At 36.7% G+C, this 16,249-nt stretch overlaps 1 protein-coding gene across 2 annotated transcripts in view; it reads right to left on the reverse strand.

The window, feature by feature from the left end:
- The window catches only part of FCHO2 (FCH domain only 2), a 95,074-nt gene that overhangs the window by 59,232 nt on the left and 19,593 nt on the right, over positions 1–16,249 (reverse strand). For both annotated transcript variants that reach the window (XM_021381450.1, XM_021381449.1), the window contains exons 6-8: positions 15,222–15,326; positions 7,965–8,063; positions 6,413–6,509 (exon numbers count right to left, since the gene is read on the reverse strand). In XM_021381450.1, the coding sequence (XP_021237125.1) occupies positions 6,413–6,509; positions 7,965–8,063; positions 15,222–15,326 (301 nt within the window). The remainder of the gene's footprint in view (positions 1–6,412; positions 6,510–7,964; positions 8,064–15,221; positions 15,327–16,249) is intronic.

Here is a 16,249-nt window from a genome sequence, read left to right on the forward strand (position 1 = left end):
TTCCACACAGCTGGAAAGGATCACCTAACTTTCAAATTCAGATGCACAAGTGATGAGAAGATTGTATATCCAATGAGGATGCTACAACAGGAATAATTTCTGGTTTTGATATGAATTGTTCTTGATACTACTTAAAACAGAATCACCCTAAAGCAAAAAGCTTAACTAACTTCCTCAGAGTACCGTATTTCTAGCGCAGCCTGTCAAATGATGTTAGATTTCCAGTTGGTTGACAAATTTATGGCAATACTACCAATCTTCCACAGGCACTGAGAGAATTTCACAACAAAACCTGTACATTCATAACTCACCAGACAGACCATTTAAAATAAATAATTTATTCTCTTTCAATTAAAACAAATTATCAAGTAAAGTATACATAATTATTAAAAATCTATGTGGGTAGATGAGGCTTCCTAAAGTCCACAGCAGCAGTGGCAGATTTTTTGTCAAAGAAAGGACATAGTTTTAGCAGGCAAATCAAAGACAGCCCTAGGACAGAAACAAAGACATGCTGCACTTGCACCTATTCCTTGAAAACAATCCTCTAGAGCTTAAAAATGCATATACTTGAAAAAAAAAAATCACTCCGAGCTTTTTAGAGAAATCCTAAAAGATACCCACACTTTATTTCTTCCATTAACTTCTGAAATAAAGCAAAGGACCGCCTCCTTTACAGAGAATACGTTTCTGAATCTCTTGGATAGCATCACTGCTGAAAACTAAAGTGATTCTTCTCTTAGCCTTCTGCGTAGAATTATGTGTGGACACAGGCTCTGAAACACCAAGACACTTCTGGCCATTTATGCATCTATTCACAACTGTTCTCGGCACTAAGATATTCACAATATTTACAGAAAATATAAGGAAAATAAATTTTAAGAGCATAAAAGAAATACTTGCATTGTTATAATTCCTTGTGGAAAAGAAGCTCAAAGATGTCATGCAGAGCTGTTCAAAAATTAGTTTTGTCATATTCCATTTCATTTCCATGTACTTTGTTGTTGTTTAGTTTCCGAGAAAAGTGTTTTTCTAAAACCTATAAACTATTACGTTATCAAGCAAACCTACGGAAAACACCAGTGCCACACCCAGAAGCGTTTCAAGTCTTTCTCTCAAAGCAGAGTTTATTATTCAAGAACAAAAAAGCTAGCAGCTTTAATCAATGAAAGCTTCAATGTTCCACAACTCTTGTTTTGCTTCTCAATCTCTGGACACAGAATTGTTTCTGAAATTTTGTAGAAGTAATACAGTTGTTCCTAATGTTTTTTTTGTCTACTCTGCTCTCAGTATCTTGTTCACTTCTTCACTAGATGCAGTATGTAGTTTAACACAAAATACTACCTTAATGTTAATATGAAGTTAGCAGAACTGTGCATTTATATGTTTTATTTATAATGTTCATTACTTTGCACTAGCTTTGTAGCTGTGGTGCAACTCACTTCGATGCCTTTACATTCACTGTGGAAAAAAATAACTAAGTAGTGCTTCACAGGCATTTGGTTTAAAATGTCCACATAAGCAATTGCTGAAGGCCTAATAGCATGTCCTAAACTCCCACTTGAGCTTTGCACTAACCCCCACCACAGCCAATAGACAGCCACATAAAACATCAAATGATCTACAACTCAGCTGAGTTAACTGAATCAACTGAATTAAAGCCTAGGTAAAATCTGTTTTTAAAATGTTTACTATATTGAAGCTTTGATGCTTTACAATTCTGTAACAGGCAATGCTGGCAGCAATAATGAGCTTGTAAGGAATCCAGATTAAACTGCTTTGATTACAATCCAAACAGTAAACATAATGGTTTGTCAACAGTTTTGTAGTCTCTGAAATTCCCACGTTGATTTCAGCAGGAACAGCATACCCAAATAAATCATTATTTTTTAAGACTTTAAGATACAAACTTGGCTAGCATCAGAGCTCCCAGGTCAGGCAAGGATCACCAGCACACTGACAAGGACATTTACGTACATTTTTCTGACATTCTCCGCCTTTAGAGGTATTGAAGGATCTTGCCATGATAGCTGTTATAAGTCACTCTAGACTACTTGAAAGCCTTCCCCGAGAGGCAATTTCAAAATGATTTTTAAAAATGTATATATCCTGAATTAAAGTCTACTTTTGCCACCCATGACCTTAAACTTTCTGATGATTGGAGTAACCAGGAACCTTGAGACCACTTTTTTCCAAACTGGTAAATAGAGCAAAATAGGTTTCCAGCTCTAAAAAGACACAGATCAAACATTTATTTACTATAAAGATTACTATTAGATTACTGTCCAAATTTTGAACTTCTGGCACTGTTGAAGGAAGAAAAAGGAGCAAGGACAATACATCTGTCCTTTCTGAATCTCATTATCTATGGAAGCATCATTTAATTAAAAGAACTCATACTGTTATTCCCAGTATCTAAAAGATGAGTGGGACAAGGAAAATGGGCAAGAGCCAGTGATGGCTGATGCAATCAGCACATCAGCAGCAATTGTGGACAGGAAATATTCTCAGTTGCTTCTGTTGAAAGAGTGTAGGCACCAATTGCAGGCATCAGTTTTACAATACTTCAGCAAATGCAGATTTCTAACCTCTCCTACAGTTCAAGTTTATTGGGTGAATAGTAAGTGAAAGGAGAAGTATTTTTACAGATAAGAAGTATTTTTATAGAATTTTGCTTTTCAAAGAATAAATTCTAGACTTTTATGCTGGAAGAGTTAGAATACAATGTGTAAGTGGCTGATTCCTCTGTCAGATTTCCACTATTTACATGGGTAAGGACTCAGAGCTGGAAAGAAAGTCACGTTCTAGCTAATTCTGATTGTGCAAGATGGCCTAAACTAGTACAAGACCAATTAATATTTCTTTATTATAGTGAAGAGATGATCCAGCACCTCTCTCACACTAAATAACAGCACAGAATATGTAGTAATTGCCATCTGCGGATAATTGTTTTACTTGGATGGATACGCAGCCAGCAAGGATTTTGGCTTTTCATTGTTGTCTGCATTACAATACAATTCTTGTTTTCCACTTTATTCAGTTTTTAAGATAATTGCAAAAATAAGAACAATAACTTAATAAACTACCAACAACCACTTACAATAAGATCTGAACGGATTAACGAAAGAAGGCTAAATTTAGCTTTTGTTTGGACAATGCAGTACAGCTGTCTTCTTTTTTGGTTTTCTAAGCCAGTTTCTGAGTAAAATATGTAGTGGGCAAAAACTAATACAAGCACAAACACATACAGTCAGTTCTATACAAATGAGAAGAGAGCAGTATAAGAATGGAAAAACATCCATGACTAGCTACAGCTATACAGGCTGTGTCTTTACACACAGTATGTATTATCAGGACAATTTCGGACATAAAATCTTAGAAGAACATGAGCTCATGCTTTCTAGCAGTTTGATTCTGGAACAAACCAAATTTTTTTATAGAAGATTTGCACATTAAGTAAATAAGTCAATGATACGTCACAAATCTGGCACAATAAAAAATATTATTTGTGGAATAAATACATTCCACAAATATGGTGTTTATATAAACTCCAGTATCAATTTAACACTTACTTGTGTGGAAGAAAAGCAAATATTTTTCTGACATGTAACAGAACATAAACATTCTGACATAAACAAATTTTCTGAAGAACAGGAACCAGCAGTTTATCTCAAATGGAAAACAGATTCATCTGAAGTGGCTAGCAATGGTTTTGATAAACACTGCAAGACAGAAGTATCTTCCAACTGAGTTCAACTTCAAATCTGCCATTAGGCCTAATAACAGGAACAAATAAACTTCAGAAAATGGTTCAGAGAATGTATTAAATTCTGAACACAACTCTGACTGTTTATTGAAGGCCCTGACACCTCTCTTTCTCTTCATCAAGGTTTTACATTTAAGCAATTTTTCTTTCAGTTTAAATTAAAAAATGTGCCACTCAACATATGTGGCTATTTTTTAACACTGAATAAGAGTAGAAAACAAATAATGAATAGAACTTCAAATACTGTGCTCTTTTTAAAATAAATTTGAAGTAAATCCAGAAAGAATTAGGTGATAAAGATCTCTGGACAAGTTACTTAAGTAACAGTTAAAAAAAGCCCTCATAAGGAAGTCCATAAATAAGTTTAAAAAACTTACAAAGTACTATTGTTTGAGAGGAATTATGTTTGGGCTAGAAAACCAGTGAATTAAACTCTTCTAGCTCCTGTATATTAAGACTTCGGGTAACAGAAATCAGCCACCAGAGGGAGCCCATATAATCCAGTTTAAGGGACATCACTGCACAGAGAGAAATTACACATATGCAGATGAGAATTTAAGAAAATAATTGTCAGGAAAAAAAAGATTGTAAGTAGTTTATAATTCACTCAGTAAAACAGCTGGCCAGTATTTCCTTTTAGATTCATATTTATACTTGAATCTGTAGGAATAGGAAAGTGAACTCTGCCATAAGGTATTATAATTACAATTCAATATTTTGTTATGCAGAATCCTTTATTTTATTCTAATATTCAGTATTTCAGAATGTGTCTCACCAATTAACTCAGTATATCGGCCTCAAAATAATATAGGATAGAAAAGTCCTACATACTACTGATGATTATTAAATTATTCCTTTCAACAATACTCAGGACTGGAATCTTAAGAGCAACAGTCATAAGACTTCTATTCTACATTTGTTTTGTACTCCAAGTCTTTATCATTTTTATACAGTGAATGCTTTAATTTATCTGAGAAGCTATCTTCTTTTCCAGGGCAATTAGTTAAGTTCACATCACAGAAAGGCTTCTAGCATTTGCACCATGGGTTAAAATACCTTTCTACACAGAAAGCACTAACTTGTGTTAAAGAATGTTTTGAATCAAGAAAAAGCTTTCCCTCCCACACTGGATGTTTCTCTTTCATTCTCTGAGTTACATGACTATAATTAAGAGCATTAGTGGCCTGTGTTTCCAGTCTCCTATCCTTGACATCTCATAGCTTCTTCTGAATTTGTATTCTTCAGATATTTTCCCTCTGCACCAAAGTTGGTATAAATAAAATAATTTCACTCTGTAAAAAAAAATTTAAGATGCATACAAATAGTTCCACACTAAAAATATGCTCCTTCCTTAAAATACTGATTAAAAAATGAAATTTACCACGGTAATTGATTTTATTTGACTCAAGAGAATACAAATGGCATTTGATGAAATCTGTAAAGCAGCATAAGCCACACAGCATGTGCAACTTCTCCCACTAATTTAAAAACTGAAGTTCTACGTTGCTTATGATTATTATGCTGTCCTACAAAAAACCACACTAGTAACATGTATGGTCTGAAATGCACAGTGCTCTGGAATACATTAGCACAGGTCTTTATAACCCAGGGACTCAGGATTCTGAATGCAAGACAGAGATCCCCAGTCATGATGTCACTACAGCTAGTCAAACAGACTTCAATACCGAACATTCACCTTTATCTTAACCTCAGTCCAACTGAACGTGAACCCCTGAAGCTCATATTTTTTCTTTCTTATTCTTTATCTAAAAATTACAAGACACACCGAAACATTTGACAATTGCTCCACACACAATCTTACCTCAGCCCACTGGGGTATCAGCATCACAGAATGAATATGAAACACTGTTACATCTGGTCACCATATTTAACAACTCAGTAGAAGCGCTCAAGATCTACTCTGCTGTGTCCATCCGTGCTCTGAAAAAACCTTAAGATGCCAGACAGGACTCTCAACACTACAAAACCGAATTCCTGTGCTCACACAACTAGTGACATATACTCATGTCTGACTACCAAACAGAACTCTGTGTTTTTCCTGTAATGTTAGATGCACCGTCTGGAGAGATTGTCTTTTTATGCCAGCTGAGGAAAGCCTTACATAACACATCCAAAAAGTAACATTTTCAGAAAGTACTACTCAATTTTATACTAGGTAAAGAAAGAAATCATGAAAGTATAATAAATTAAAAAGCATGATTTTATAAGCTAACCAAATAAACAAGTGCAACTGTTTCAAAGTTTTACAACCAGCTTCACACACATCTGTTCTGAATATATCAGTAAATTTGGATTACTTTTTGGAAATAAAATTTATGCAGAATCATACAGCACAAAGAAGTTTGCATCAAGGAACAGTGTATTTTAAAAGCTTCCACAAAGATCAACATAGAGAGACTCAGAGCTGCAAATTGTTATATTTTATGAACACAAGCCCTACAAATGCACAATACATTCTGTTATCAAATTTCTCAGAAACATTTAACATCAAAGTGAATCAATTCTGAGAATTCAAAATATATTACAACGATAACACTTTACAAATGGAGTTTGACCTTTTGTTAGGGATGGAAATCTACAGTTTTTGAATTAACATTTCCTCCTCTGTTATATTTAATCTCTTACCTGGTCTTTCCTTGCCAGTTCCTTTTGACTCAGCAAATTTTTGTATTAAACTCTCAACTGTAGTATTTGTCATGTTATTAATAAACTCTTCGTGTACCTTAAAAAAAAAAGCAAAACCAACAAACTCTTCACGTACCTTAAAAAAAAACCAAAACAACAGAACACCACACACAATGGGAGTTTTAATTACATCATTTTAATTACTGTAATTTTTTACTCTAAGAAGTGTTTAGTTTTAACACGAGAGTTAATGTCATAATATTTCCCTATAAAATACAATAAAGAACTTCCAGAAATTAACAGGCATGTTACCAAGGAAATCACCTTATTGTCTTAGGAGTTGCAAATGCGTGTGCAATACAGACACCAATGGGGAATGAAAGAATATAGTCAGATGGCAGGTATAGGATTTGCTTCTACCTCTTCTAAGCTACTTTTCTACATACCATTTTCTGAATTTGTCAACAACATGCTCCATACAATGTCAGGAAGACAAGATGTCCCTTAAACCAGCACCAGTTGAGGGTGTGAACAGTTACTGCTGTATTATCACACGTCCCACCTGCTTCAGTAAAAGCACTACTGTTTTAATGTTTTTGGTCTGGCAAAGGAACAACCACATGCTGTTAATAAGAAGTTTTTCAAACAAGGCAGTACATATTTGCCTTAGAAATAAATAGCATGACCCTTGCGACTACCATTCACGAGCAGAAAACTTGAATTCTGAGAAAAACAGTGACTCAAACAAACCTGCACTTCAATCCATAAAAAAGTAGGGTTTTTTTTTTAAGGATTATTAGGTAAACAAATTTGCATCTAAAGAGAAAATAATACAAAGCTTCTTTTAAAACCAAAGACCTTTTGCACACAAAACCCAAAGCGTACAAAACATTTTGGAGCTCTTGATTGATACAATTTAAAGTTCTAGATAAAGAAAAGCATAAGTATCCCTACCCTGTGTGAAATAATTGCTGATTTAGTATCTAGTGAGCAGGACTTTGAAATACACCAAACATTCTTCAAATTGACAAAATCCATTCTGTTTTGTTAGCACAAAACTTAATGATTGATTATTCACCCTAATAAGTTTTTACAGAGTAATGTAAAAATTTGTGACCCCAAACTTGTAAATGAAACAGAAAGCTGTAAAATTTTTGGTTCATGTTGAATTTAGATATTAAATAGATTTCCAGTACAATAAACAAAACCAGAGGTGATCCACTCAGTAAGCAATTTCAGAAATGGTTGAGTAAGAAAATACAAATATCTCAAAAGATCTAAATGGCTATTTGACAGACATTCAAATTTCCTTCAAACAGCTAAAAAACAACTTCAGCACACATTCAGTGTTTTATATATTTGATAAAAAGAACCCAAACTGCTTGAAAGTATTTTAAATCCTCTGGTTTATTATTACTTATCTTCTTTTGTTTTAAAAGGTTACTGTTGTTTTAAAGATGTGATCCACAACACAGGGAGGAATGTTCTAGTTAGTAGCTAAGAAAAAATACATAGCTTAATCCAAATAAACAAATGATAATTTAAAAATTACCTCTCCTATTTGTAAATGAATATCCTTTATGGTATTTGACAATGATTCTATGATCTCTTTCATATGAAGAAGATGTGTTTCTTCAATGTCTTGAAACTTCTGTGAACCAATACAAGTCATTATTGATAATAATTCTTGAAATGCTAAGCCTTAAACTGTAATAATTAAATATTTTAAACAGAAAAAAAATCAACGATTTTTTCAGATCATTATCACAGTGATTACGGTGTTTAACAAAGGAAGGTGCAAAATCCAAATAATTATAAAATAAAATAACATGTTTCTTAATATAACCTTTTGGAACCACTACCAAGCTTTTTCACCGTCTTTTTAAACTTTCAACTATGTTGGTCTTTCAAAAAATTTGACCTATTTTTATGAAGAAGAAATAGGGTTAAAGATTGTTTTTAAAAAAAATCTATTTTCTCTGTTGCTTGCATTACTGAAAAGTTTAATCTGCTTTTTCATCTAATTCCAGAGATTCTATTTCCAGATCTGTTTTGCACCTCCTCAGCACCCTTACTCTTCTCCTGCTCACAACAGATATGTATTTGTTTTTTTTTTCCTTAACTCTAACTTCTACTTTCCTTTATTCATTTGATCTTTAAATTGACTATATATAACCTTTGCAGTTTGTATGGAATTTTTTGTACTGTTCCACCATAACCAGATTTCTATCTGATACTCATTTTAAAAGCACTTCAAACATTTTCTTTCTGAGGACTATCAAAAAGGACTTCAAAGGACTGGGGTGGTTAGTGGACGGAGCAGATGTATATGTCATATTTTCTTCTGTCCCTCCAGTGGCAAGGAGCAATACTGAGAGGAGCAGGAAAAACGTTTTTTTTTTTTTTTTAAACCATGGGCAGTTTACTCAGCACCTGGCCTGATAGCTGGTAATGGGTCTCACCTGTCTCAAAGGGGGAAAACAGATCCTCGCCCAGGACTTGGCAGGACTTGCTGAGAAGGGTTTGAACTAGGTATGAGGAGGAAGAGAACAAAACCAGGCCTGTTAGAGATGAGCACAGAGGAATGATGATGGGAATGGGGGGTGAGGCAAGGGGCTCAGCAGAGGTGCACCTACACCAGTGCAGGCAGCATGGGCAACAAACAGGAGGAGCTGGAAGCTATTGCGTGGCAGGCAAACCATTAGTTAGTTGCCATTATGGAAACATGGTGGGATTGCTCCTATGAGTGGAGTGCTGCAGTAGATGGCCATAAGCTCTTCAGAAGGGATAGGTAAGGAAGGAGGAGAGGTTGTGTGGCTCTCTGTGTTTGGGAGTGTTTCAATGCTGTTGATCCTGGGGCTGTGAATGATAAGGTTGAGTCTCTATGGGTAAGGATCAGGGGGAAGGCCAACAACAAGGCAGACATCCTGGTGGGGGTCTGTTATAGACCAGCTAACCAGGATGAAGAGATGGAGGAGACGTTCTACGAGCAGCTGACAGAAGCTGTGCGATCACCAGACCTTGTCCTCTTGGGGGACTTCAACTTCCCTGATATATGCGGAAATACAATGCAGCGCAGAAGAAGCAATCTAGAAGGTTTCTAGAATGCATGGAAGATAAATTTCTGATTCAGCTGGTGAGAGAGACTAGCAGGGGAGGTGTCCTGCTAGATGTGCTGTTCACAAACAGAGAAGGACTGGTGGGAGGTGTGGAGGTAGGGAGCTGTCTTGGACAGAATGACCACTAAATGGTAGAGTTCTCGTCTCTTGGTGAAGTCAGGAGGGGAGGGGCAGCAAAACTGCTACCTTGGACTTCCGGAGGGCAGACTTTGAACTGTTCAGGACACTTGTAGGGAGGGTCCCTTGGGATTCAGTCCTGAAGGGTAAAGGGGTTCTGGAAGGCTGGTCACTCCTCAAGAAGGAAGTCTTAAAGGCACAGGAGCAGGCTATCTCCCTGTGCCACAAGATGAGCCGGCAGGAAGAAGACTGGTGTGGATGAACAGGGAGCTTTTCTTGTGGCTCCAGAGGAAAAAGAGAATGTATCTCCTATGGAAGAAGGGACAGGCAACTTGGGAAGAGTACAAAGAAGTTGTTAGGATGTGCAGGGAGAAAATTAGAAAGGCAAAAGCCAAGCTTGAGTTCAACTTGGCTGCTGGGGTAAAAGAGAACAAAAAACCTTTTTACAAATATATTAACAGTAAGAGAAGGGCTAAGGAGAATGTCTGTCCCTTACTGGATGCAGCAGTGAACAAGGCCACTGAGGATAAGGAAAAGGCTGAGCTTCTCAATGCCTTCTTTGTATCAGTCTCTAAAAGTCAGACCAGTTATTCTCAGGCTACTCTACCCACTGACCTGGAAGTCTGGGATGGGGAGCAGAATAAATGTCCCATGATTCAGGTGGAAACAGTTGGAGACCTACTACTTCAACAACTCCATGGGACTGGTTGTGATCCAGCCAAGGGTGCTGAGGGAGCTGGCAGTGGAGACTTGCCAGTGTGACTCCCATCTACAAGAAGAGTTGTAAGGAGCATCTGGAGAACTAGAGGACTATTAGCCTGACCTCAGTGACAGGGAAGATTATGGAGCAGATCATCTTGAGGGAGATCACACAGCATATGTGAGAAAACCAGGAGATGAGGCCTAGCCAGCATGGGTTTGTGAAAGACAGGTTCTGCTTGACCAACCTGATCTCCTTCTATGATTGAGTGACCCTCTTGGTAGATGAGGGAAGGGCTGTTGATGTGGTCTACCTAGACTTCAGTAAAGCCTTTGACACTGTCTCCCACAGTATTCTCCTGGAGGAGCCAGCAGCCTGTGGCTTGGACAGGTACACTCTTTGCTGGTTAAAGAACTGGCTGGAGGGCCAGGCGCAGAGAGTGGTGGTGAATGGAGTTAAATCCAGCTGGTGAGCAGTCACGAGTTTCCCCAGGGGTTTGTAATGGGGCCTGTCCTGTTCAATATCTTTATTGATGACCTGGATAAGGGCATTGAGTGCACCCTCAGTAAGTTCGGAGATGACATCAAGTTGGGAGGAAGTTTCAATCTGCCTGAGGGTAGGAAGGTCCATCAGGGGGATCTGGACAGGCTGGATCACTGGGCTGAGGCCAATGGGATGAAGTTTAACAAGACCAAATGCCAGGTCCTGCACTTTCGCCACAACAACCCCAGGCAACACTACAGGCTTGGGGCAGAATGGCTGGAAGACTGTGTGGAAGAAATGAACCTGGGAGCGGTGGTCGACACTTGGCCGAATACGAGACAGCAGCATGCCCAGGTGGCCAAGAAGAACAATGGCATCATGGCTTGTATCAAAAGAAGTGTTGTCAGCTGGAGCAGGGAAGCAATCATCCCTTTGCACTCAGCTCTGGTGAGGCCGCACTTCAAGTACTGTGTTCAGTTCTGGGTCCCTCACTACAAGGAAGACACTGAGGCCCTGAAGTGTGTCCAGAGAAGGGCAATGAAGCTAGTGAAGAGTCTGGAGCACAGATCTTATGAGGAGTAGCTGAGGGAACTGGGATTGTTCAGTCTGGAGAAGAGGAGATTGAGGGGAGATCTTATCACTGTCTTCAACTACCTGAAGAGAAGTTGTGGCAAGGTGGGGTTGGCCTCCTCTCCTGTGTAACTAGCAATAGGACTAGAGAGAATGGCCTCAAGTTGCACCAGGGGAGCTTCAGATTGAACATTAGGAAAAACCTCTTCCCAAAAGAGTGGTCAGGTTCTGGAATGAGAGAATCCTTAGAGCTGGAAGGGGCTTTAAAGGCCATCTAGTCCAACTCCCCTGCAGTGGATAGGGAAATGCACAGCTAGATCAGGTTGCCCAGGGCCTTATCCAGTCTTGCCTTGAAAGTCTCCAGGGACAGGTCATCAACCTCATCTCTAGGCAATCTGTTCTAGTGCCTCACCACCCTCACAGCGAAAGGCATTTTCCTTATGTCCAGCCTAATTCTCAGCTCTTTGAGCTTGAAGCCATTTCCACTTGTTCTTCACAACAGATCCTGCTAAAAACTCTGTCCCCTTTCTTCCTGCAGCTCCCCTTTAGATATTGAAAGGCAGCTATCAGGTCACCTCAAAGCATTCTCTTCTCCAGGCTGAAGAGCCCCAGCTCTTTCAGCCTACCCTTGTGGATGTGTTCCATCCACTGGATCATTTTTGTGGCCCCACTCTGGACATGTTCCAACAGGTCCATGTCCCTCCTGTACTGAGGTGGTGGAGTCACTGCCCCTGCTCGAGAAACATTTAGATGTTGTACTGAGGGACACGATTTAGTGGGAAATACTGGTGATAGGTGGACAGCTGGACTGGATGATCTGGGAGGTCTTTTCCAAGTTTGGTGATTCCATGATCTCTAATGGCCCATTCCTAGCTACAGGTCAAAAAGAAAAATGTTCTCATCCTTCCTAATCGTGAACCATAATCATCTTTAAATCTTTCTTCCCTCCTGATCACTACTCTACTGATTTCCTTCCTATTTCCATAACTGTCTTTTCAAGCACACCCAAACTTTGAGCACCTTTAATTCCTCTCTCCAATTTTACAGGGTTCTCTGAAGATAATCTCTTTACATTTCCTACCTCCTTGCACTCTAATTTACAATGTAAGCACAACTCTATACAGACAAATTATATATCTCTATCTTCTAAACACTCAGTTTTTCTTTTGCCACACTCATGTGCCTCTCTAGCCATCAGTGAAGCAGATTAAAATATATGCATTTTTTTTTCCAGCAGCCTTCCTTCTGTATTATAGAGGGCATGGTCATCCTCTGTAGCCCATTCTATGATGCCACTACTTTTGCTGATTGCCTAATTAGATAAACTATATTATTTTGCTTTCCAAGCTATCCATGGCCTGTGTCTATAATATCTATTCTCAGTCATGATCAAGGTATCAACAGTTGAATATAACATGATTTTCCAGCATGCTCCTATGCCTAATACTTACCTAAACTCAAAGTGAATTTTTGAGATTATGTCAATGCTGCTTCCTTCGTATTTGCTTAAAGATCCACACGACATTCGGCAAAACTGACTACCATTCTCCTTTAAACACTTCTCTATGATGCATATCAAAACAACAGGCCATTCAGAGATCTTCACCTATTATGTCAGTGGATAGTACTTTCTCCTGCCTGCTCTCCACCTCTCAAAGTTCCCTTATTTCTTTTTTACTGTTCTATACTTAATAATTCATGTCTTTGAAGGAGAAGCTATCTTAGACTTGTAGATTACTTAACACAAATGTTCTGTTCAAGGACTATCCAAACACCGTAAGATGACTATATAATTCATATCACAGGTAGAACCATTAACAGTCATTAACCAAATTGTTTATTTGCACTTTTGAAAGATCAGTCTGTTCTGAAAGGATACAGTGAAACACATCTGTAATGCAAGAGTCAAGTAGAAGTCACTTATGCTACAATAAAAATGAAAAAATCTTAGTATCTGTAATTGTCCATTTCAGCGTACAGTTTTCCTAAGCTGTAAACATTATTTTCCTTTATGTTTTACAATATGAAGAATACTTATTCTTGAACTTTATTTACATGCAGACTGCTCAACATTGAAGTTGTTTAAACAATCAACTGTATTGAATTCTAGGTAATAAAGAAGGCTGTCAAAGAAAAATGACTTAGCACTCTCAGCTATTTCTATCGTTTCCAATAGACTATGTAATGTGATATTTAAAAAAAAAAAAGCTTCTAACAAGGTAGCAGGTGAGATGTCATTTTTTCTTAGCAATTGCAGAGCAATTGTATAGTACAACTACAGTTTTACTCAGAAAAAAAATCTTTAAACATGAAGAATTTCTGTAAAATCCAATTTCTAAACAACAAACCAAACAATATTCTTATCCTTCTGTAACTGCAATACAATCTTCCATGTTTATTCCAGCAAAAAATATAACTTGCAATTCAACATCTCAAAATCATACAGTACTAGATATTTCACCTTAACACTTTTAACTGAGAAAAGATAACAAATGACACAAGGGAAAAATAAATAAAATTTATACAAGGGGTTCAGTGGAGATTAACTAAGAGAAGAGGACATCTAAGTGAGGACATTACCACCTGATCACCTAGAACAAAGCCACAGCAGTTCAAGATGCTGGTGCCTTCAGAATAATTTTATCTGAACAGCCTAAGACAATTTAAGTTAACTGATTTTGCACTGGAACACCAGAGAATGACTCATTTCTCATTTACTTTTTCTAGACTGTTGGTTGTAGTGAACAATTCTGGTCTATTTGGTATCCTTTCTTTAACACCTGTGTTGAGTAACTATTTAGAGATCAGTAAGACCAAGTTCTAGTAAAATTTTCAAAGCAACAAAGCAGTTTATTGTTTAGAAGAGTACAGCTTTTGATATGTCAGGCTACACATATCATCTTATTGTAAAATCTTCCTTTCCAAGAAGTTAAGGAACATACTAACACTCTTCTACTTCCACATTTGTAATGCAGTATGACTTAACTTCCCTCATACTTCCATTTTTAAAATTAAACTTTGAAACTAAGGAGAGGAACAAAGAATTTCTGACCAAAAGTAAAATTCTATCTCGTGAAAGCTTTCTGAATAAAAAAAAACCCAAAACCAAACAAACAAAAAACCCAACTCCAAACATGTAAATATGTCAAATAAATATAACTAAGAACAGAAATGGTAAGTTATGCTTCTTGAAATCTGGGACAGTGAAAAAATGTCTGCTATCAAGAGATTTGGAAAAGAAATTTTAACACGAACAAGCAAGAGCAAATATACAGAGAACTCTATATCCTCTGTAATACAGTGAAACACCTTAAAATTCCAGATATTTCTTCGACATTTGAATAACGTAAGGGTTTTTGACCACCTCAGATAAGCCCCCAAGGGAAAACACTTTATCAAGCAGTTACTGAAATGTTTTGTCAGAATGATTATGAGAAAAACAGAATGGATCCCAATATTATAACTCCTATGAATGAATTCTGGCTCACCAGTAATTGAAATGATTTTCTGTGTGATCACAATGCACTTACAATAGTTTCAGAAGTTTATTTTGTTTTCTCACTAAACATTTATTCAGAAATTCTCTCTGGGGTGCTAGTATTCCAGCATGTCACTCAATGACACTTCCATCAAAATACACATTGTCAGTGTTTGTCTTTCAATTCTATTACTTGTGACAGTACAGCTTACATCAATTTCCAGAGGATATCACTCTGTTTTTAAACAATTTTTCATAAGCTTTTTTTTCAGACATCTTCAGAGAGATAAAACAGAACATATGAATCTATTTGATATGCACCTAATTTAATATAACACTTACTTGTGCAGTTTCTGTCATTTTCTGTTCAAAATCAGATTTAACTGCAGCATATTTCTCCACATACAGTTTGTAGGTATCTGTAGCTTTCTTCGATTTAACTGTTGCCTATAGATCAGTACAAAAAATGTCAAATGTCACACACACAATTTGATCCAAGGTTTATAAATCTACTATTAAGAGAAAGCCTAGGATGATCTAAGAAAATATCGAGGTGTATTAAAACAGTAAAATATCATTTAAAATCAGTATTTCAAAGCATGTATTGCTGAAATTAACTATTTACCTGACATGTCAAATACATAGATATTCAACAGAAAAACAGGAAGAAAGCCAGGATAAAATTCAGATTAAACAGTTACTAGTGCAATTCTGATAGAATCAAACGTTTTTGTTTTCGTTTCTTTAAAAAATACAGTTCTCTGTTAGAAGTAAAAGAAATAAAATATGAAATGTGGAAAAAAATAATGAAAACTGATTAAGAGAAGATATTTCAAAGTGAAATTTATGTACAGCATACTGATGGGACAGATTCATGCAGCTCAGATTTGTTTGCAGTAGTCCTTTTTGAGTTTTTGAGGGTTAAATGTTATGTTAAAAAAAAGTTTGAGTTGAAAGTACTGATTTTTTTCATTATTTGTTGTTAATAAACCCATTTTTTTCTGTGAATGTTATATTTTTAAAAAACAAAAGGAAATATAGGGGAATATTACATGGACAGGAAAGCAACAAAATTATTCTTTCTGCTAAAGAAGAAGTTATTTTCAAAGTTTATAGTACAATATGAGATTAAGTTTTTTTGAACCTTTGAAACCGCTATTTCCAAGTTAAAAGCCAAATATCATTCTCATCACATTTTTGCTGGCTTCCTCTTTCAGAACACCTTTTTTGCATTAAGATTTCCCACTAATTTTAACAATTCAGAAATCACTTTCAGTTAATGACATCAGTAAAGACTGTTTGTTTACTATTCCAGTTTAGAAACCCTCTTTCAAATGAATTTTATTGGTTCCAGAGTAAAAACAGCAACT

Source organism: Numida meleagris, chromosome Z (genome assembly GCF_002078875.1).
Source record: "Numida meleagris isolate 19003 breed g44 Domestic line chromosome Z, NumMel1.0, whole genome shotgun sequence".
Lineage (NCBI taxonomy): Eukaryota > Metazoa > Chordata > Aves > Galliformes > Numididae > Numida > Numida meleagris.